Source organism: Tinamus guttatus, unplaced genomic scaffold, assembly GCF_059628265.1.
Source record: "Tinamus guttatus ecotype Peru unplaced genomic scaffold, ASM5962826v1 Tinamus_guttatus_pri_ptg000115l, whole genome shotgun sequence".
In the NCBI taxonomy this organism is placed as follows: domain Eukaryota; kingdom Metazoa; phylum Chordata; class Aves; order Tinamiformes; family Tinamidae; genus Tinamus; species Tinamus guttatus.
Window position 1 is genome coordinate 4,209,333 of NW_028288649.1, and position 23,889 is coordinate 4,233,221.

Here is a 23,889-nt window from a genome sequence, read left to right on the forward strand (position 1 = left end):
TCCATACTGCCATTTTACCTTGAATAACATGTGCAGCACTTGTCCCTAGTCACAAAAATATACATAATACAGCTATGACAGGCACAGGGAAGGTCTGTCACTGGAATGGAACAGTTTCCATAAAAAGAATAATTAAGTAGACCAGGAGTCTACAGCTGAGAAACCTGAGAAAGACATGACACCCATAAATAGAGAAGGAGTTGTCCTATGGTGACTTCTAAAGTTGCAGACCAGTGGGATCACAAAAGTTCTTACTGCTGGTTGGTTGGCATTTCTATAGGACAGCTTTTGTGGAATGAAAGAAGAACAAATAATGCATGTAAATAGCAGCTGGACCCTTTCAGAGCTGGACCCTTTCAGACCTGGACTCAGCTTGGAGACACATGCTGCTGCAGTCTGTGAGTCCGTAATCATTACTGGAAGATTTGAGTTTGAGCAGAGACTATTTTTGGAATCAACAAAATGTCAAACAATCCAGATGAACTTCGATTTTTTTTTTACTGTAGTTTGCAAAAACAATATGAACCCAACCACAAGGTACAATGGGACCTTCAAATGTTAATAGAAAGGAAATACTGCTGTTGTCCTAAGCACCCTGCAGCACCCCATGGTTCACCAGTTTCACCCTGAAAGCATTGACATAAATTAGAGGCATAGCCTACAGATCCTGAGTTTAGCACCCACAAATGCAGGATTTTCTTGTCTTGAGATCCCTGTTCTACATGTACTGAATACAAAATGCATCCAGGGCCCCGCCTGGTGCATATTGATAGTTAAGGCAAGATGTTTTTACTGCAGGCAAGCTCACATGCAAGATGAGTAAGAACAGGTCACAGTGAGAGGAGTATGAAAACAGCAGAGTGATCACTGAGAACCAAGTACTTCCATTAGGATTCTACATTGCCACCTGAAGAGCTCAGATGAAGCAGGGAACAATCAATCAATCAGCCTCACAGGATGGTTTACCTTAATCCAGCCAGCGAAAAGCCCTTCCTCAGACTAATAACTATAACACAACTATTTGAGCTGTTCAGTCTGACACATACATAGAAAATACCTATATGAGCTCTATGAAACCCGAGGGAAAAGAAATCAGCCTGTACTCATTGTGTGATACTGAGAATTATCACTCAACATGAACCATTTCACTCATCCAAAACCCAATATCCATTGTCAGTCTAAGGATTTCTGTCAAATTATAGGGGAGCTACATGTCTGTGACTTACTGACTTTTACAGATACAAAGCTCTGGATATGAAAAGACAAAGCCCTGGATATGAAAAGATATCCTCCTGCATCAGCAGAAGGAAGATGGCTCAGGAAGCTTCAGCTCCCTTTCCGCAGGAAGCTGTTCCTGCCTTTCTGAGAACTGCCACCAGCTCATGCAGGACTTCTAGACTGCCCGAGGACAGCATCGATGGAGACAATTGAGATGATATCAGAGCAAACGCTCAAGAGGTGGAAGGTTTCTGGTCTACTTCTAGCAGCAAAGGACTGCATGAGCATTCTGGGTATGCTTCCAAGTCAAGTCAGTTAGGTTAACATTATCTGTTCTTACTACTGATAAGCATGTACTTTTCTGGGGGGGTTTTGGGGGGGTTAGGAAACCCTTCAGTGCTCAGCTGTGAGCCACCTTACGGCACTAGGCTATAGGTATGAGGCAAGGGCTGGCAGGCACCATGCGCAGGAACGCGCAACATTTGCACGTGGCCAGGCACGAGGGCAGGATCAAGCGTTCAACTACATCACTGCAAAATTGCAGAGACAAACCCAGAATCCTGGTGACCCCCCAGGAAGAGGACGGGCCTGAAGCTCGTGCCCTCCGGCCCCATGTGGCAGCATCTATCAGCCCGCTCAAAGATAGCTCAGGAGACAACAGAGGGGTGAAGGCCTTGCCTGATATCCAAACATGATTGCAACTCAGGTGACTCATTAATTTTATCTATATATAGTAATATATATAGTATATGGTAACTATATATAGGCTCTAGCCTCATCTCTTCTCACCAGTCTGGGAAGATCACTTGTTTCACAGAAGAAAGCACCAATTGCCACTACTACAGCCTCTTAAAGAGTAGTCAACTTTTTAATTCAGGGTATTAAAACTGAAGGTAATTTAATAAACTCACTCTGTTATATTTAATTAACATTACTTTTGGGATACTATTAAAATAAATGCATTTCTTTATAACAAGGCATGCTGGTCAGAGAAGGATCCACATTCCCTGAACGGGAAAGCAGATGTTCCCTCTAGGCAGAGGAACTGAGTTAATGGCTCCAGCTGTTTATCACCACATCTGATGATGAAGCTTAAAACAGAAGCTTAATTTAAGTATTTTTCCTTGAAATGGATTTGGCAACTCTGACAATGCAGATGATGGGTTGATTGCAAATAATGATGAAATGCAGTATTCCTAGGAAATCTATTAAGGGAATTCAACACACCAGTAAGAAGAAAAAGGGCATGTAATTGTCTCAGTGTCTTGCAGAGCCAGAGGAAAACCTCGGCCCTTTCTCTTATCTCATTACACAAAAGGAACACTAAATAATACAGTATTTCTCCTTTTTGGACGATTTAAAATATTAAATAGATCTTACCATAGCACAGAGGGCAGAGATTAAATCTATGTAAGGTTTCATTATAAAGCCAAACATGAATATTTAGCACCCAAAACAAGCCACGATCATCCATCTGGAACCAAAAAGTAAAGATGGTTGGTCAGTGCTGCTAGAGCACTTCTTATTGCTGCTCATGACGCATCAGTGTGGTAAGAAAACTGCCCCAGAAGTGCCATTTACAGAGGCATGCACTGTGGACACGGAGTCTATATCCCAGTTCTGGTAATCTTATATGGACTTGTTCCTAACTATGACATCAAATAGGCTAAAATTGTTTTTCTAGTGTTAACATATAGGCACAAAACTAGAAGTCTTATTTGGGATACACATAACCAAAAACAACTTTGCATGATTTCCTCAGCACAAAGTGCTAAGGCTCCTGCAAATTCCCTTGTTTTGAAAGTGGCAGAAGACTTCGGATCCAGGTGTGTCTATGTTAGGTCCTCAGCTAACAGAGCCCAGTGGAAATTCTGCATTCTCAAGTGTGGAAAAAATTGCATGAAACAGAAAGATCATCATATAGAAAATACACGATCAACATTTCTGACAATAGCTTCAGGTAAAAAAAAATCAAAAGTACAGGCCAAGGAAGGGATCTGAGCTGACTGCTGTTCCTTTAAAATGCAGAGACCTCTTGCAATTTGGGTCCTATCTGAAATACCACTAAGAGTCTGTGATAGCAGATTTCTTGTCCTCTTTTAAAATATTACTTCAACACTTGGATTCTAATACAGTTCTTTCTTCTTAAAAAGAAAATAAAAAATGTACCAATGAAGCAAAAAAGAAATCAAATTATGAGCAAACTCTTAATCTTACCTATTTCTTACCTATTTCATAAACATCCCTACATGCATTTAAATACATACCTTTATACATATGTATTGCTTCCATGCATTTATATGTATTACTAACCTGTGAATAAACTGTTGTGAAGTCTGTCCATGAAGGCCAATGGCAGGTCAGGTCCCACTGGACTTGCTCATATGAGCAAGACATACACTAAACAAGGGAGATTCAGTAAGTTTCAGTTTCACATTTGTACCAGAGAGATTCAGTAGGTTTCAGTCTCACATCTGTAAATCTCAGATGAGAGTTGAGTGTAATACTTGAGAAGGAAGAGGCTTCCTTTCCAAAAACACCTCAGCTGCAATAGAAACCACAGGAATGGGATTAAATCGGTCCTAATGAGAAACACAGTGAGTCTCCCTTTGCGGTGCTTCACAGAAGTCCCGCTGCACCTAATGTGATGCCTCTCTTATGCTATACATGATGGGGAGCTCTTTGTCGCAGGCATGATTATGTAATTATTCAAGCCAGAATCAAAAATAATAGGATAAAATAATCCTGGGCATTACACCATGAGTTTCAACTATGTGTTGCAGAAAGGTAACTTTGATTAAAAAACAGACAGTTATACTTTGTAAAGTATGGGAGAATGGAGGGAATAGTTCCTTCAAATTCTCAAAATCCTTCCTCTGTGGTAATGTTATAATTTCTGCAAGATCACTTATTATTTGTATTTTCCACCAACATTAACAAAACTTTAATCAGTAACTCCGTATACTTACGGTGAAAGTCATTTTCATTCCTCATTAGGCAAAAGAACAATTTACTCCCAAAGCTACTCATATTGCACACTGTTTGTTTCTATATTTCCAGTGAAAAACATCCTTGTTCTCTAGCAGATTCTTTAATGCCAAGTACGTGTTATTGACCTGGAGTCTTTTTACCTAAAATGAAATCATGATTTCCTAGGAAGTCATAAATGCATAAATCACATTTCTCCTGTAGGACCTTTTGGCAGCATTAAATGAAATTATTCAGTTATGAAAATAAATCTCATTTATGAATTCCCTCAGATGTGTTCTTTACAGCAAATGACACAATAGAATATCCTTTCAGAAGCTAGTCAGCATAATAACAAAAAATAATGCATACATTAGTGAGGTTTCAGTATGTACCAATTCACCTTGGAGGAGAAAGTCTACTCACAGCACTTGCACAACAGACTGGTGAAGGGGAATGTGGCAACTAATAATTATGAGTGTTATTTTTAAAAAGATAAAAAGCAAAGTCAGAAAACACCTTAGAATAGGTTTTGAATCTTAATTAGAGTCTCTAGAACACCCCTGATTCACCACATACTTTGCAAGAGAAGGTTGTTGATTGAATGATTTCAGTGTCATTGTGGGAAGAGCCATCTATCTTAATAGCATAACTCGATTTCATAAAAAAAATAATTTCAGCAGATGAGCCTTTTGCTACTATTGGGAAGGCAGAGCTTATAAAACACTTTGCCAAGAAGGTAGAACTTACAGTTCTTGGGAGTTCCTTGGGAGAAATGACCGTACTCAGCTCTCTTTCTTACTCTGCATCCTCACATTTCATTCATTTTTAAGAAAGTGCCCTCTAAAAGGATGATGAAAAGAAGCCTCAGGAAAAGCTCTCAAATCCCACTGTTCTAGATGCAAAGGTTTGTTTCTTAATCTGAGATGTTCTAGTATCCTAATATCTAGTATCCTCTAGTGATGAAAGTGGATGTGTTTTACTAAAGTTTTATCTCATCTTAATCAGGATCATCTCACCTAGTAATAGGGCCAAAGAAGGAGACCTGCAGCACGCTCCATGTGTGCTGGAAGAATTGTCAGAAACTTGTGGGGCTAAGACTTTACCTTTTTATCCACCCAAGAGTTAACTAATCCAGTCTGGACAACAGGAAAACCACAGAGTATTCCTAGCATCTTAACTATTATTGTGGTTAGCTCTTGAGTAAGCCTAGCACATGGCAATATCAATCATTAGCAACACGTTACATAAAGTGTGCAACATCATTTTCACTTTAAAAGTTTTCTCTTTCTGTTCACTGTTCAACATTATTTCATAAATTCAAACAGTGCAGATCCTCATATGTAGGACAAGTTTGTTTTTGTTTTTAAATTCTCAGTAACATATTTTGTACCATCACAAGCCTTTTGCGCAATTTCAGTTTCTCCTGATAGTCCCTTTCCCAAGCAATAAAATGTGGAATTTATACTTACTCAATGCGGCCTGTTACTGTACAAAGCTCACTGGTTACACTGAGGTTATTTTTCTAATTAGGTTTTACTGTTTCAAAATGAAACCATCTACTGAAATTTGAGGGGAAAATTGACCTGCTTTTCCATAATCTGCCTTGTATGCTTATAAGCAGGTGAGAATACGCACAGCATATCACAGTTGTAAGACATGCCACAACAGGTAGGTTACTGGGCAAGAAATTTCCTCTCCCTCTGTTTATAAAGTTACCCATGTACTTTATTGTCCACACACACTGTCTTTTTGTGGTCTGCTAAGAGATTATTACAAAATTTCCAGTATTCCCACATCTTTCATTATCAATCACTGAAGTTTTACTGACAGATGGTGTCTTGCAGAATTTGCTTCAAAGCTTGACACAGATAAGTCACTGTGCTTAACAGTGCTATGTGTGGGATAAGTATGACCTAGTATGTTTAAGGTTTCTTGTTTTAAACCAACTCTATTGAGCATAAAGAAGAAAAGCTTATTAAATCTCTTAGCAGAAAAGCCTGAGAGACATGGGGTGGGTCTTCAAAAGCAAAAGCTACTGGAATAGCTTCCACTTCACTCATCTCCAGGGCAGCATGTTTAGCACAAGATGATTTTCTGCTGGCCCATGGCTAAAAATCACAGTTATTTTCCTTGCTTTGGGACCTTGGACAGATCCTAATGCTCTTGGAATGCTCTTGGAAGCATTCTTGGCTATGAATGTCACTGCGCAGCCAGCATGACCTTCATGGGGTGCCCCCTGACAAGGAATATTTTTTAGTGCAACAAGAAGCTTATTCTGGTTATGAAACTGTGAGGCACAGAGCAGGCCATGGTTAACTGACTTGTAGGAAATGACAGCAGCTCTGGCTCCCGCTGGGCAGTTGCTGTCTCTGATTCTGCCATGATTCACTACTGCTATTATAATTGCTCCCATTTAAGATATTTAAATATCTCAGGAGTGGCAGTCTTAGAGATGTCTAAGGCAAGCACCAGCTTTGTTGGATACACTGGACATCTTATCTTTCCTGGGGTGGGGGGGAAAACAGATTAATAAATCATTTATTTCCCTTGCATCATCGATACGGAGAGCAATGCATATAAAGTGACATACTGCTAAACAACATCTTGCACCTCACAGGTGTACAAAGGAAAAGAGGGGGCAGATAAAAATCTACCCAAGTTTGTCCTGAAGGTAGGCACAGGTTCCTTGTTTTCCTGACGGGGTTTCACAAAGATATATGAAAAACAGTTCTAAGTTATGTTTACCCTGTTTTTCAGATGGAGTTAGGTACAGCGCAAAGCGTGGAAGTGGCTTTTTCAGCATCACCCAAACAGGCCAAGAGCAGTGCCCAGAGTAGAACATGATCTTCCGTTGGCTTCGAATTCCGACTCCCTGTGGAAGGGAGCAGCACCGGCAGCCACGCTCGGAGCCAGCGGGATGTGAGGTGGCTGCAGCCCAGGGCTCGGGCACTTCCCGGCTGCCCCAGCCTGCCCTGCTCCTTGCCGGGGCTCTGGGACGGGCCCTTCCTGGGGAGGGCACTGCCCAGCCTGCCTCATTGCCCTCTGCTCCTGGCCTCTCTGCTCCCTGTCACGGGAAAGGAGGTCACATATTCAATCATGGAAGCATGGAAAAAAAAAAAAAAAAGGAAGAAACACAGGAGAATTGGGGAAATTAGGACAAAAATTAATTGAGCAATAATGGAGGACCATCACAGTTCTCTTAAAACAAAAATGTCTTCTAATATAGCTTTTTTTTTAATCTAAAAGACACAAAGAAAAGTGATCTGAAATAGTAGGTAAGGCGTTCAGAAATGGTTATTGCTTCTGTGTGCAACATACTCGGGGACAGAAGGTGGACAAGACTAGCAGCCTTTGAAAATCAAAGACATAACACTAAATCAATGCAAGTGTGCAATTAGCACATCAGACAGACCTTTATTAAACACAATTCATAAAGGAATGATGTGCGTTAAAGTACTTGCCAGCTTTCCTCTATATCCTTTTGGTCCATGTTTCCCTGCAACTTCTTTGTCTTCAGCTTCACCCTAGTGGAAAAAAAAAGAATTCTTCTGATAAAAATGAGAACTTCTCAAGAAACTATGATGATATTTTCCCGATGAAATGAATCCATCTGAAAGGCTGTGCAGACAAAAGATTAGGCATTGAGTCATACAAAAGATGAAAAAACACCTACCAAGGAAACAGAAAATGAGAAGCAGTTGCTACTTTAATTATGGCAGCCTGGGATAACAGAAAACTTACAGAAAACTCACATGTGGAAGCACTTTTCTCTCTAGTCCGTCAAAGCCACAATGTTGGCTGCAGTGTGTTCTCACTTCATGATACCCACTGTGGCAGCAGTGCAGCCTCTAAAATGTGATTTATCTGTTTGGTCACCAAACCACAAACTGATTGCTCAAGAGAACAGTAAAGAGTTAGCAGTTCCGTTTCTATAACAAGCCTATACATATATGTTCAATATAATTACTCCATATAATCGATTATTCTATATAGGACAACATTCTAATTACTGTGCAATTAAGAACATTGATACTAAGATACTAACCAGCAATTTCTGGCAAGGATACTGAAGATGTCCCGTGATTTCAAGAAGAACAAGAACCTGTTGTAGGTATTCATCCTCTCTGGGGTAATATATATGGGTGAGCAAAGTAGCAGAGCCTGACACTCCTGATCCTTTTTTATCCCATAGACAAAGAGCCAATCACCAGGGAGGCTGTGTCAGAAATACGACATGCAACTTGCCCTCTCTCCAAGCCATGGCACTCTGCAAGGTCACTCTGCTTTTGCTGTGGCTAGAGCTCTGCATCCACAGAGGGTACAGGCCCTACTAAGCACTTTATTAGTGAAAACTAAAGTCTCGTACCAATCGAGCGGCTCTGCCCTATTTGTGCTGCAGAGAAGAGCCAAGACCTCAGGTCCCATTTTAAGTATCATAAAGTGCCATTTTCTTTTATGTCTTTTATCATCCAGCATTTTCATAGATTTTAGAGCTGCTGAAGAGTTTCATCTGACTTATACTTCAAATCCAGCTTGAAAAAAAAAAAAAAAGACTAAATGATTGATGTGACCTGTAAATACAAACTTCGATGAAAAGGCTCCACAAAGAGCAAATGAACTGTCTGTTCTGACTGTAGGAGAGACGAAAAGGCAAATGATTAACAGCTGAGTTTCCTCAAAATCATTCCAATCTGGGCCCTTTCGCTCAAGTTAGGACTCATGTAGGAAATTTGGGACTTCCTTCTCCATGCTTTCGTGAAAGTTGCTCCTTCATCTAGCAACCAGCATCAGATGTTTGTCCCTAGAAAAATACCTGTCCAATTTTAATTTAGTATTCCCTGGCTGGAAAAGGTAGTATTGAAATGGAGTCCTTCAATAGTTTACCACTTATGGTGCACAAGGCAATAAAACTCCTTTAACAAGCCCAAATCCTACTTTTCAACTATGTAAAAGAAGTCATGGAGGAAGGCTTTCCATCTTGCAGCATGTGAAGTGACATTTAGACAACAGTTTCAGTGGCCTTTGCTAATCACGATATCCCCTTTACTGGATGTCACTCCCAATAACAACAACTGCAAGAGGTGCATCATGCTCACAACCATTTTTTTTTTTAGATGTTATGAAGTCTCTAATGCTCTCTTCATGCACAAATGGTCTTAATTCCTGATGTCTCTCCATGATCAACCACAAAACAAGGGGTGAGACTGTTAAAGTCAAGTTTGGTTGCCAGCTAGCAGGCAAAAATAAATCATAGAAATCATTTCCAGTTCTTCACAGAAAGTCTTTAGCTATCCTTCAAATATTTCTCTCAAGCTTTGATCTGTCTGCTCTGGTAAATGTGACAAGAATAGGAAATGTCCAGTCTGGATACAAGCGATATCAGAAAACAGAAACTTAAAGGTTTCAGCCCAGGCACCAGCTCTCACGCAGCAGCTATCATACTTACCCCTGACTACCAGGCCCGTTGAGTTGTTGTTGAGTTGTTGTGTCCCTGCTCTGAAATGACCACCTGGTCTCTTCATAGGTAGCCTCCTCCATGTGTTGTGAGGGGTGGGAGAGACAACTGGAGCAAGAGAGGTCATCATGCCCGGCCGGCTTTTCGCTCAGTTCTTTAACTTAGGCTTTTGGGCAAGGGAGATCACTATTGTGAGACATTTATTTAGCAGGTGGCCCCAGCCAACCCAAGGTTCTGCAGAGGGGCTGGTTTCTGCTGTTGGTAGTATGGAAAAGCTCGGTGAAGAGGACCATTTATGAGAGAGGATCATGCAGCATGTTGAGATGGAGGCTTCCTTTAACCTGGTTAAACTATAACTGTTGAGAAGCTTAAAACATCTCCAAGGGCATGTTAGCCTGGGATATAGCAGCCCTGCTGCACTTGTGGTGCTCGTTCCTACTAGCAACAATAATTTCCCATTAAGTTGTTCTTTGAAACAACTATGCAGCTAAAATGACTATTCATTCCATGGGATCTCAATAGTCATTTTAGCTGATAGTTGTTTTCAAAGAACAACTTAATGGGAAATTAATTGTCTGCTAGTAGGAACGAGCACAAAGTGCAGCTGGGCTGCCTACTATCCAGGCTAACTTCAGTGCCTTTGAGTTGTTTTTAAGCTTCTGTGATTTTGCTAGGTAGAAGCACTCAGTCTTGGAGCAGTAATACTGTTTTATCCCCAGCAGGAGCAAAAGGTGTGAGCAGCACCTAGAAACAGCATCATGAAAAGTCTCATGAAAGCAAATGTAGGAAATGGTCCTGCTCTAAATAACTCGATGCTTTTCTCTAAAATATGAAAAGACACATTTCTTCCCCTTCCTGACCACAATGGTAAAGCACAGTCTCTTGTAGGACAGCCCACAAGAGCTAGCTCTCAATCCCTGCCTTCTGAAGAAAAGCACTCAAAAAACTTATGTTGACAAAATCTCTTTAGAGTCAGTGGACCAGTAACTGCCCAGGATGGCTGGAAGACGGGCATCTCTGGGTCCAAGATCTGGAAATTTTGGCATCTGGCCTTTATAGGAAATCTTTGCTGTCCCACTTGAATTGGGATACTGTGTTCCATGTAACTTGTTATTCTTGTCTCCTACTGCTACTTCACACGTAGGCAAAATTCCAGGGACCATTGTCTGTAGATTTACAGCATAACGTTTGGCCTGTGTTTGCTCTACAAGAGTTTGCAGTATCAATGAAATCTCAAGTAACATTGAAAGAGTAAGTATGAACTGTGCGTGTTTAAATCTGCGGCAGCACCTCCTGGAGGCTGTTCGAGGTTGCTGATGCTATGTCCTGTGATCGGGGCTAATGCTGTAACGCTCTCAGTGCCCAGGTTTTCCAGTCTTGACCAGACTGACTGGGCATGAGGTGTTGGAAGGTCACGCAGAAGTGTGTCAGGGAAGATAAGTGGGCTGCTCATACATTCCGTGGCTCTGAGTACATTCTTAACAATCTGGGGTTTTTTTTTTTCTGACCTTGCTATGCTGTATTTCTGGAGTAAACTTCCATTAATTTCTCCTGATAAAATTCAACCTGTAATTCATCTGTTAACACTGCAGTGACTTCTTGGAAATCAAAAACTTGATGTCATATACAGACAACACTTGAGAGCTGCAGTTACACTTTAAGATTAAAGTGGATGCTCTAATGGGAAAGCATTGTCTTGCACATCTAGAGAGAACCTTTATTGTTAGTCAAAAATATTTATGTAGTTGTAGACAATTTTTAGAGTTGGGATTTTTTTTTAAATGCAATCTGCTTTCTCAGATTTTATTTCCACTTCAGGTTGCTACAGGATGGTGTTGTAGGATGCAAAACATGATCCTTTTTAAGATAATTCCATGGAGTGATGGGATTAATAGCACCAATTAAGTCCTTAACTCCCTGGATTTCAGAGAATTTTGCACTTTGAGGGTAAATTGGAGCCTTGGTTTCTGGGTTTGCAGCTCCACCTCATCCTTGCCAAGCTACTGAGAGCCCAGAATGCACCCTAGATCCAAGAGCAGCTGGGGCAGTAGTCACGTAAGCTGCATCAGCTTCATTCATGGACTTCAGCCAACATCTGTTGGGCAATTTCTATTGGCTTTCATGAAGTTATGTGGATTTACGGCATGACATTTCTGAGAGATAATTTTTTTCTTAAGCTTATAAAATAACTTGCATTTGAATGTAGCCTCGGGATTTTACTGATGTTTTTATTTATTACTAAAAATAAGTGTTTATTTTTCACTGACCATTTGGCTGAGCCATTATGGAGTGCAGCAGTGATCAGTTCTTACAAGGAAAAAAAAAAGATTTCATAGTGTTTCATACTATTCTGTCTGTCTGCCAACATTATTCACCCCTTGCTCTCCAAAGGGAGAGCCTGGGAATTCATTCCATCTTTCCTGCAACTGCTTGTTCCTGCAAGGAAGCACTGTCAATGTGTTCTGCTGCAGTCACTTTGGGAGACACGTCAGATTGCTCTGAAGCACTTTCAAAGCTTTCAATGAAGACCTTTTGTGCAAGGGACAACAGGTGGTCAATGTTGCAGGATGCCACCAAAGATAATCATCTCTGTCCCTGAATGGGCCAGCTTGACGCACACCAGAGTCTCCAGGACTCAGTGAGCAAGTTCCATACATTTCTGCTTCCATTTCAGCATACAGGAGACTGACGCTTCTTTCCCAATACAGGTCTGCAGATCAACTTGTGGATGCAAACCAGCTGGCAGAAGCTGAGCCTTCTGAACAGGCCAGAAATGGTTCTCATGAAAGAGCACGTAGAAGAATTTGTAGCTGTGATTCAATGAATTGGATTAACTATTCTCACCGTTATTTGTTTAAGGCAATTTAAGAATAATAGGAATAAATGTTGGTATAACTGTATTTGCCAGCAATGCTTCCTGTCACATTTGCTTGACTAGGAGACTGCTCTAAGCTGCCTGATTCTAGACCAACTTTGGCCCCCAAATTTGGATATTTAGTGTAAATTAAGGCAACAAAATATAGACATAAAGCCATCAGCTCTTAAGAAACTCCAGCAGCGGTATAGCAATGTTCTGGTCTTCTGAGGAGCTCAGGGTCTGCTAGGCTCAGGAGTATGGTGGAATCCTTGCGCTCTCTTGCAATAGATCCAAGTTAATTATTTGTTCATATGTTCTCAGTTCAGTGCAGGCTACAAGTATTTGGGAAGATGCAACACACTGCTTGTACCTAGAAGGAGTCTAAATTAAGGAAAGACACCAAATAATCTTTTTTTTTTCACAACCACATACCCTATTTCTCAAGTGAATTGATGATCACCTTCCCCTAAACACACTCCAGAGCTAATATCAAGATAAAAGGTGTAGGGAGGGGACCTTGGAAGCAAGTAATCCTCAATCCTAAGGTCTTGAAAACTGAATTGATAACAGATATTCCTGAACAGATATTCCCTTCATCCAAAAGGAAGGAATAGCTTGGGCAGAAATGGGTCTTCAGCATGCTTCTCAACACTATCCGACTCCCATAAAATAGTGGGTATATACTACAGAGACATCTGTTCTCTAGGAAGTGTGTTCAAGTTTGATACAAGGAGGACTTATGCCAACCGCCTCTAAAGTCATTGGGATCTTTCCTCTGGCTTCAAGTGAGAGACTTGGGTGTAGAGAGCAGCTCCTGATCACTCGCAGAGCTGCTGCAGAGGAGCACTGCAATGCAGGGCCACCAGCCAACTCGCTACTTGATTCAGAGACTGTCTGGCTCCTTCCTTCTCTCTTCTTTCACTTCATGAGAAAGCAAATTCCAAGAGCAAAGTGCATGCCAGGTAGGAAAGGCAAAATCACTCATTCAGAGCATATCGCCCTGTTTCTAGCATCAACGTGACCAGTGAGGTGGGCAAAAATGAACTTGCCTAAGCTTTGGCAGTAGAGGAAAGGGACTGATACTGTTTTACAGGTGAGGAGCCAGCCTATAAAAATATGATGACAGCTGTTTGAAGAACTAATGGCACACATATTTCAAAAGGAATGATTTTATTCACATGTTGGATTACTTATAAAAAAAAAAAAAAGAAGAAGAAAAGTTGAGAATGATTCTAAGGTAGAAAAATCCTCTACATCAATGCAAAATAAGCTGTGACAATTGTACGTCCTTTGAGAGAAAGGCTTTCTGGTACTTTCTCTAAGCAAGATAAATGCAAGCAAATTAAAACATTTTAACTTTATTTTCTTCCATCCAACATCATTTCATGAAAATGAGGTATTATTTTATTTTATTCAGAACATTTTGAAAGTGCACATTTGGTGTTCATGGAAGAAAGTCAAGTTTCTATATTCTAATCCCTTTTAAAAATACACTATTGGCCATGAAAGCAAGTTTCTCACTTTCTATCTTCTTTTACATCGGATCAACTGAGCAATAGTTTTAACTTTATTTTCATGAATAAGTTGGTAGATAAAAACTTAGCTAACAAGTGTTTCTCTCACCTGAAATCTCTGAGACATGCAGTTAATGTTAAGCATTTCCTTTTGAGCTCTTCTCTTCATCATCCTAGTAGTGTAACTGAGGAATTAAAGTAATTCAACTCTCTGCACTAAAAAGATTCTATACACGATACTTTGCATTCATCTTCTGTTTCAAATCTATTTTTGTTTCCTCCGCAGCCCCCATACCAAAATGGATCACACGTTTTCTGCCATTTGTTGTAGGACCACTTCAGAACATAGTCTTGACATTCTCCGCTATCCTGAGGCAGGTCACATGTATCTGGAAAAGGCAAATAGGAAACAGAGTTAATGAAAGAAAGAGCCATCTTTCTTAGCATTGGATTTTCAGTTAAAAATAACATTCAGGGCACATGAGAGTAGTAGTCAGTGTTCAAGGTCTTTCAAAGACTCACTGTGTATCCACCCATACTCCCACAGTGCAAAGCGGGTCATGAGGCTCTTCTCTGATTGATTTGACCAGAAGGAATCAGGGAAACAACCAAGTTCTCAGTGGCCTCAACAGAAGTGAAAGCGAGGAAAACTGAGAGGTGCTTAGTCTTCTAACATAGAATTCTTCTAAAACTATTGGAAAATGAAGTTAGCACAAACTGCTCTTCAAGCTTTACAGAATGTCCCTCTGCTTTAATCCAAGTTTTTACCCCAGTACCCTTCAGTAAAATTTCATAAATGAGCGTATGTGGATAACTAAATCTAAGCCAAATCCCAAGGTCATATAAACTGTAAAAATTTGCCAAAATTTAGGTGAATGTAGCACTGTTTGCAGCAGTCTGGTATTCAGTAAATAAGGAGGTAATCAGCTTTTGATGATGTGAATTCCGAGTTATTTGAATGAAGTCAGAAGTAGGGCATCAAAAGGAAAGCAAAGGTAGGAAAGTAAAATACTGAGAAAAAGGCACATCACTGGAAAGGAAAGCTCCAAAACTGTGCTACATGGTTTTAGCAGTACATTTGGGGTGCACTAATTATAAATTAAGATTGAGAACTTTCATTTATGCCTGCCTTCTAAGCATCTTACATTGCACAACAATGAGCCTATTAGCCATGGGGGACATTTTATTTGCTGAGTGTAAATGGCAGCATATGTTCATGCTACAGAATTTTCTACATGACCACAGAGGTCGCACACTGGTTAATGGAGGGCACCGATTCAAGGAGTTAGGCCAATGCTAGACCAGTTCTATATGTGCCAAGCAACTACTGTCGATGTAAGGACTTCCAAAAATTAAAGCAGGTCCTAATTAAAGATCTGATATTACAACAGCTGTGCAAAAGCACTGGCCACTGTATCAGCAATGGGGTTACCAGACTGTCCTCAGAATCATTTCTGCTTGGGGAGAGATGAAAAACAGAGGGATGGAGCTGTAGTGATGAGCAATCATATCAAAAGCTATACAGAAACCACTGATTTTTCAACAATAACAACTTGATAGTGCTAAAGGAATGCTGGTAAGATAACTGATTTCTGTATCTACTGTAATACGTGTAATAAGAAATACACATAAATAGTAGGCAAGGTAAAAACCATGAAGAATATTGGTAGGATACATGTAGTAGAGAGTTCAGTTCATTCAGGAGGAATAGCTTGTAGCAGAGATGCTTAGAGCCTCCAAGCTGAGCTGAGTTAGGAGCAGGAATAAGTCAGTAACAAAAGTGCAACTAGGTGATTTAATACCATGAGTTGTTTTTGTAAAGGAGATTACAGATTTATGTTATATTATTTGCAAAAGTTGTAAATCAAAGCTAAAGTCTAAATGATATCTACATTTTTACCTTTAGTTAGAAACTCCTAGAATATAGATTTGGACTGAGTATGATCACATGGCACCACAAAGCTTTGGAAGATTTACTAAATGGATATAGCCCACACTGAGTAAACATGGAAATGAGCCCTTTGCAACTGAGAGTCTTTCTATTGAATTCAAAGATCTTTTCATGCTTTAAAATCATACCATAAAACTTATAGGCAGCTGTAGTTTCTATTGTTGCCTCTAGGTTTTCCTCATTCTCCTCCTGAGCTTCTCCATATTCTTGTGGTGCTTCTTCACCATTTTCTTCTGCGAAATTCTCATTCTCTTCATAATCATATTCTATCCCTGGCAACGCAGATGCCAGTTGTGTGTTAGTTGTTACGGTTTCCTCCAGGGCTCTATTTTCCGTTGTTGCAACTTCTTCCAAAACATGACTGTAATCAGTTTCACCTGAGCCAGGAAAAGGGACCCTTTACAAGGGGGAAAAAAGAGGAAGGGTTAAGCACTAATACGGCCTTGAAAAATCTACCTTGATCATTCCTTCTGAATAGTATGAAACACTTCTTTGGTCCTGCTACTGCTTCTGTTAAAGATAGTTGGAAGGTAAGTGCTAACTGAACAGGAGAAAATTCTATATTGAGCGATAAATGTAAATACACAGTTTTATCCCATACATGTTGAATAACTTTAACAGGCAATTCCTTACCGTTCAATAACGGATACTTGCTGTTGCGTGTCTCCCCGATCTAAGTTTTCACACTCTTCCTGAAGTTCAGGAGAAGGGTAACTGTTCATTTCCTCTATGGGGAAAGCACAAGAAGCAACAGCTGAGGTTTAAAGTCCTCCAAACATCAGTAAGCCTGATAAAAAAGAACTATGTGATTTTTTTTCTTGTGCATTATGTATCCTTCAAATAAATAACATATGACACTTAACAGACAACTGGTACTATGACCAGGAAAATAAAAATAACATAACAGATCCAGTCTTCACAATACACTATTTGTCCCTCTATGGAAAATTTGGTGCCTGTAAGTACGTGTTTTAATGGGAATTTTAAATAGGCAATATCTTCATTCTTCATGTTTATCTTGGATTTATTTTAAAACAACCAAGAACTGCTCATCTGCATGTGTGTGTCCTGGAAAGTTCACAAGTTCCTTCTCTGCTCTACAGAGGAGGAATAACTGCAGTAAAGAGAGGTTAAGTTCAGATCAACTAGGTATTAAGTAGATGAGTAAAATCCAGACCTGCTACTAGTCAGAAGACAAATGAAAGCCTAATTCAGTCTTATATTAAATTGAAACTAATGGAGATTATATTTTAATAGTGCCTTTGGCTAAGTCTTAAAATAAATATATATGTTGTTCTGTACTTACTGGTACTTCCATTAGTGTCTAGCATTTGCTTTGAACTACAGATGAAAGAGCAATTAATTTGATTATGACTAGGAACCGAATGGCAGTGGATACACAGACCACCTTTGTCTAAACTGTATTTCTCACTCTTCCCCTAAGTTGGATGCTACTCACGCTGCAGGAGACTGAGGAAGGCCCGGCTAAACCGCTGCGCGTAGGCCAGCTCAGATGTTGAAACTCTGCCCAGGGACAGTAAGTGCTGCTCTGTGGGGGAGCTGGACAGCTCTGTGAGCTCGCTGTCACTCACACCACTGCCAAGCGCTAAAGTGAACACGGTGAATCCTCGGCACTTGGCTCCAAGGGAAATCTCTCTCAGCCTCTCTCTGTCCCATTCGCTTGTTTGGCTTCCAAGTATTGTAAATATGACCCTGTGCTTTCTTTGCCTGGGGGCCTTAAAAAATACATTTTCAACTGTCCACTGTAATGCAGAAGCAATGGCTGACGGCCCTTCCAGTTGCTGAACAGACTCTTGGATATGTTTCTTCATTGAATCTTTATTGTTGTAGGTGACTAGATCAAACTCCAGGGCCACAGGGCTTTGGTTTCTGCCAGGCAGGAAGCCTCTGGGGGCCTGTTGTACCAGTGCCACTCGGGTGCCACTACGTGACTCGCGTGGCTGTGGGGTGATGACAAACTGATCTAGCATGTTGTGCACAAAGTCTTTGGCTCTCTGAAACTCTTCCCTGCCGATGCTGAAAGAGCTGTCCATGATATAAGCAATATCCACATCCACAGGAATAGGAGGAGGAATGGGAACTTCACAGCTGGCACTTGGTTTGCATTTATCTAGAGAAAAAGAGCCAATAGGCAACAAACTACTAAAAAGGTACAACAAAGGTAATGGTTTAGAAAGAAAACTCTATTTTACTTCTCATTTTTTTATTTAAAATTCAATATAACAATCAGAAATTTTATTTTAAGAAACAATGGATGAACCTTGCTGAATCAGATTTTGTGATATCATGGGAAATTACTCAGACATGAGAGCAAAAAGTGTTCCTAAAGTAAGACTTAAAATATAAGAGTTCCCTTGAGTAATTTTCTTCTATTGAAACCTCAACAGGACAAAGGACACTGACTTTTTTTTTTTTTTTAAATCTCAGACAACTCTTCAGCTTTCCTAAATATTAATATCATTTGGCAGCTTCTATTCTCTTCAAATTGTAGAATTTACAGTAGATCTGCCTGGTTTCCCAGAATTACAATGCCATTTTGAGAGCTTGTGTTTTATAAAGAAAATGCCAAATACAGTAATTCATTTTTCATGGCTTTGTCAGGACCCAGTTAAACAGATTTTGCAGTTTTAAGCTTGGAACTCTTTCTGCCCACACTGCCTTGAAGAATTATTTCATTGAAATCAATTAGATTTGTTATTTAAAGGATAAAAAGACCAATACAACAGTTCAAATGTTCAAGTTTGTACATGTCTTACCATAGCAAAGGGTGCAATATGTGATGCTCTCCAAATTTTCACTCTGTTGTCTTTCCCAAACAAATAACTGAAATCTTCTAGTATCATCAATCTGTGTTTTAAAGCAGACACAAAAGTAACATTAAATACCCAAGATGAAGGCTTTTCTTTTCTCATTTCTTAACACTTAATACCTGTACTATTTCTCTGTCGAAATGGACACTGTCACTGTCCCCATTTTGGTGGTCTCACTGCTTTTGTAATGGCAAACAGTTACACAGAAGATTTTTCCACCTGCTGTTCTGTTTGCCCTGGAGCACTACAGGAATTAACATTGGCACCTGATGTATGAAGAAATCTAAACACTGAGAATGCAAAGAAAACAGCAGGTTCAATCTCTCTGAGAAATACACAGGCAGCCAGAGAAGCTTAGAAGGTTGTGCGCTTGAGATGTGTATTAGCAGTCACAATAGTGGGTTTCTCTGCTTTTACATAGTCCTCCCTTGCTGCAAATAAGAAAATCTCTTCATCCCTGCAGGTTTATCTCTACACTGTGCTACAGACTGCAGTTAGTGCAGCTGCTAATGCAAATGTGTCTGTGTGAGCTAAAGTGATCCTCACCAGAAGACCAAGTATTCTGATGAGGTAGTGACCCACATAACAGCTAACGTGAGTAGGTGCAGGTCTGGGCTGCACTTTGGGGCAGCTGGAGCTTGTGTTGCAGGGTAGAGTTGGGCAGCTAATTGCAGGGAAGGAGTCCACAGGCAGCTCCCACTTCACACTGCTGATTATACAGGAGTTCACAGGCAGCTCCCACTTCACACTGCTGATGATACCGTTGGCATGACCTTGTCATTATCTCAAAGTGCAGCAACAAGTTCTCATGTGAACCTTCCCTTTAACAAGAGAAATGATTAATAGAACTCTTTTCTTTTAAGAAAATCCTGTAAGAGCTCAAAAGGCCAGATGTAAGGTAATCTTTTGACAGAGTGTGTCTGCAGGCAGACCTTGGGGTAGTGTCTGAAGGGATGTAAAATAATTATCTCTACCCTCTAGCCTCTTTTTCTTTACAGTGTTAGTTCCAATAAGCAGCATTTTCAGAGCTATTTTACAGAATCTGAGTGCTTTTTTTTTAAACTGAGATGATGGTAACACTAGTCCCAGTTCATTGAACTAGAATATTAGCACAGTTCATTAGCCAGTGTATTGCATTAAGGCTGTTACAGAAGGTCATACAAAGCTAATTCTGCTATTTCTGCACAGTGTTGCATTTAAGACCTCTGTCCACATTCATTTTTATACTTTGGCTTTCTGTTTTTCCTAGATCCCAGATTAGGCAGGAACTAAGACTGGTAATGACTTGCTGAGTGATATGAGACTCCTAAAGCAAGCTAACCATATATATCAGGCCAGTGTAAAGATCATGAAGACTAAACTACCTTGGAACTTAAAGGGCAGAAGGGCATCTGAAAGAAAAACTGTTCTTTCATTTGCTTGGGTGGCAGGGGGCAGGTTGATTGCCATGCCACCACTGTAATCAGAAAAGAGAGCTAGGTGGTGATATTTTTTGCCTTTCCCAGCAGCTGCTCTCAGCTTTGCTTTGAAGCTGTCCAGGCTCCTGCTGCCCAATATTCCTCTGTCCTCTATCATATTCATGTGCTGTTTATAATTCCATGTTGTTCACTTATGCAATTCCTGGAGTAAAAATCATGACTTAGACATTTTCAGTAAATTAGGGTGAAACTATCAATTCACAGTGGGACTATTCTGTTTGTTTGCAAACCTGTATGTTCTTTCATTTTGGAAAGCAACACAGCAAGGGTGAGATTTATAAACTTTGAATTAACGTTGCCTTATCCTGCCAGTGTGTGCATTCCTGGTACAAGCTAAGTGTATCCCTGTTTACTTGTACTCTTCATTTTTAGACACTGTGTATCCACATGGGACAAAAGACCCAGAATGTTCATTCTTCATGTTTGTGAGGGAAGCATTACTGATCCAAGCCACATTATTCCCACTGTTGAATGAGCTGCTTATGGTACAGATAGAAGGAAATGCACTGGCATAAACACTTCTAAGGAACTGAGAAAAAACAGGCAAAACCCTACAATCTGTATTTTGAATGTTCATTTTGTTTCTGCACAAAGAGCAGTAAAAGTCTGCCAGAATGGAGGAAATGACCCTGTATTTCATGTGCAGCATAGCTGAAGTTCTCAGATTATCCAAAAACACAGTACGCATTTGTACACTCAGATTCTTGTACTATATCTGTTATGGGGATGCCCAGGAACTATCTACCCACCAGCTTTTGGATGATACTACAATTTGGAGTCAGAATGATTTGACAGAATCCGTACTTCAGCCTGTTGATATCAATGCAAAGTCTGAAAAAAAATCCCAATACAGCACTGCTGTATGTGTATGTATACACGTACATATAGAAATACAAATATATATATATATATATTTTAAAGTTAAAAAAAAAAAAAAAGAAAACGCAAGATTAAAATACTAGATCAAACTGTTCTCCACAAACAGTGGGCATATATGGGTCAACTTTAAATTTCTTTCTATCCTGAAAATGTTTTGTGAAACTGGACACCTTTGTAATTACCAGATGGCCTTATTATATGCATTCAGACTCTTACTAAGTTAAAAAAAAAAAAGGCAACCAAGTTAATAAGCAATGACTTTCCTTCTTGTACATCACTAGAATTCTTTTATTAACATTCAACTGACTAACCTGTGAATTTAATATCTTTTTTGTATGAAATCTATTATAAAACAAAAGATTTTCTCTCTTCTTTTGTTCTAATGGCAATGTAGCTAAGAAAGGGGGTCTTATTCAGTTTAGTTTTCTTTGGGGGAGATAAACTGCTGTATTTGAAGTTTTCCAGTACTAGGTAATACTGGAGGGACTTTCTAGACTTCCTAGAAACTAATGCCACAGTTTGGCAATTAAATAGTAGATATCACAAGTTCAGAAAAGAATGCTGCATAAGAAACACATTGAAACCAACTTGGTGTTATTTAAACTACAGGATTTGGCCTAAAACATCCAGTCATCGATAATTCATGTGCAGAAAGAATCGGTGTTCCTTCGTTAAAATAGTAATTTATACTACACCTCTTTCTAATATGGGATAGGCCTAAACATTTTCTGGAAAAGTAACTAGTCTGAGAGCACGCTTCAAACAAATCCTGATAGCTACTAAGCAAACAGGTGATGGATTCTCACTGAGAGTTTCAGTTTTCTAGAGTCAGGCTACTTACTGAGAAGGCCCGCCTCACATTCGGCACTTCACTGAAGGCAATAACCACCGGAGTGATATCCAAGGCACTCAACTCGAGTGCGGCTGTGTTGATGACATCACCATCCTGCGATGGACCGTTGGCAAAAAATATGGCAACTTTCCTTGTGAGAATGCCCTGACGAACCCGTTTGAAGACGTTCCTGGCAACAAACCTCATGGCTGCCCCAATATTACGTCTTCCAGTGGATCTCTCCAGCGGTAGCCTCTGGACTGCTTGCAGCAACAAGCGGCTCTTCTGGAATTCTGAGAAGCGGATGAGATAGCGCATGTTGGCATTGTAAGAAACAACAGACACACGAGCGCCTGTTGGGCAGTTGCTTTCACTGATCTTAACGTTCCTGAGCAAAGACAAGATGATGTTCTTCATCCTTTCAAATGCAGCTGGAGTAACATCTTCGGACATATCAAGGGCAAACACCACTTCAGTTGGATAAACTGGACAGGTGTCTGTATTTTGATACAAAACAAAAAAAAATTTTGAAATTTTGAATGAAAGCCTTTCCAAAATTCAAACATCACTTTTTTCTTCAAGTTCATGAAAGAAAAGACATACTGAAGTCTGATGGGCTTACCTGATGAGCAAGCTGGGATGGAGAGAGGGAGAGAAATAAATTATTTTGCACTCATATTCATGAAAAGAGTAACACATTCCCCTGCTTTCATTAAATAGCCTGATTTACAGCTCAGACAACTCTAAGAATCTGTCTGTTAGGAATAACTATCCTCCTCCACAATCAAATACTCAAAATAGTGCAGTTTCACTAGATGAGATTTAAAGAGACTGTTCTGATGAGTAGAGAAGGCTGAGAGAGAATGAACAATCCAAGTCAGGGTTTGGCATAATAATAATAAAATAATTCAAGCCTAAATGAGGACCAGCTGAATTTGTTAGTATTTTACTAATTGACAGGAAAAACAGGCAAAAGGTGTAAACTTGTCTTACACACCTGCTGAACCATCATCACAGTTAACACCTACTAAACACCATCAGCCTGAGCCAGAATCAGCCTACAAGCCTAAGGGGTTTCCAGTGGAGGCTACTCCATCCATGACTAAATGGATTCAGAGAGAGAAGAGGATGCTCCCTACTTACGGCAATTTGCTCGTGTAAAATTCACAAGTTCACAAGGCTGCAGGAGTAAAACCAAAAAGCAATTAGTGGATAATCCCAGTCAAGCCCAGGCTGGGACTCTTACTGTTGGTTTGAGCTGAAGAGCAAATCCTTGTGCCCCAACATACGTCCCAGTTCCTCTCTATTTCAAATAGTACAGTGGACTTCAGCCTGTTCTACTATGGAAACTGAGGGTTTTTCAGAGATGCTCTGTGGACACTTAACAACATCCTAGAGAATGAAACAGTCATTTTTCCATTTTTTGTTTTGTTCGATAATCTGATCTAGAAGGTCACAAGGAAGTCACAGGGCAATGGCACCTCCATAGGACTGTGGACAGAAGCTCTAAAGCAACTTACTCTGACTGAGAACATAATTACAGTGGAATTGCCTGCAGGCAGCTGTCCAGGTAAAGATTAGATGGAGCCTTTGCTCAGGCATCTTCACCCTATATGGGGATTAGGATTCTGGAGAAATTTTGACCTGCTACTGCCAGTGAAAACAGCTATGGCTGAGGAAAGGCTGCATAAGAAAGGCTTAGTATTGACTGTAAAATGTGAGCCTAAGCCTGAGCTGGTAGGTAAACTAATCTGAAAGAAATAACAGACACAATGCTTACAATCAAACAGTTTGTCAAAGTTTGGACATGGAGCAAATCCACATTCACAATTATTTTTCATTCCTTGACTATTTGTAAGCAGAAGGACCTACTCTACACTGACACATGTTTGAAAAAGATGTTA

At 40.0% G+C, this 23,889-nt stretch overlaps 1 protein-coding gene across 1 annotated transcript in view; it reads right to left on the minus strand.

The window, feature by feature from the left end:
• Window positions 1-13,981: 13,981 nt before the first annotated feature.
• The window catches only part of COL6A6 (collagen type VI alpha 6 chain), a 38,293-nt gene continuing 28,385 nt past the window's right edge, over window positions 13,982-23,889 (minus strand). Inside the window, exons 30-37 of the mRNA XM_010222920.2 lie at window positions 23,129-23,165; window positions 22,608-22,619; window positions 21,995-22,482; window positions 18,743-18,833; window positions 17,425-18,096; window positions 16,599-16,692; window positions 16,094-16,362; window positions 13,982-14,403 (exon numbers count right to left, since the gene is read on the minus strand). Of these exons, the coding sequence (XP_010221222.2) occupies window positions 14,231-14,403; window positions 16,094-16,362; window positions 16,599-16,692; window positions 17,425-18,096; window positions 18,743-18,833; window positions 21,995-22,482; window positions 22,608-22,619; window positions 23,129-23,165 (1,836 nt within the window). The 3' untranslated portion in view covers window positions 13,982-14,230. The remainder of the gene's footprint in view (window positions 14,404-16,093; window positions 16,363-16,598; window positions 16,693-17,424; window positions 18,097-18,742; window positions 18,834-21,994; window positions 22,483-22,607; window positions 22,620-23,128; window positions 23,166-23,889) is intronic.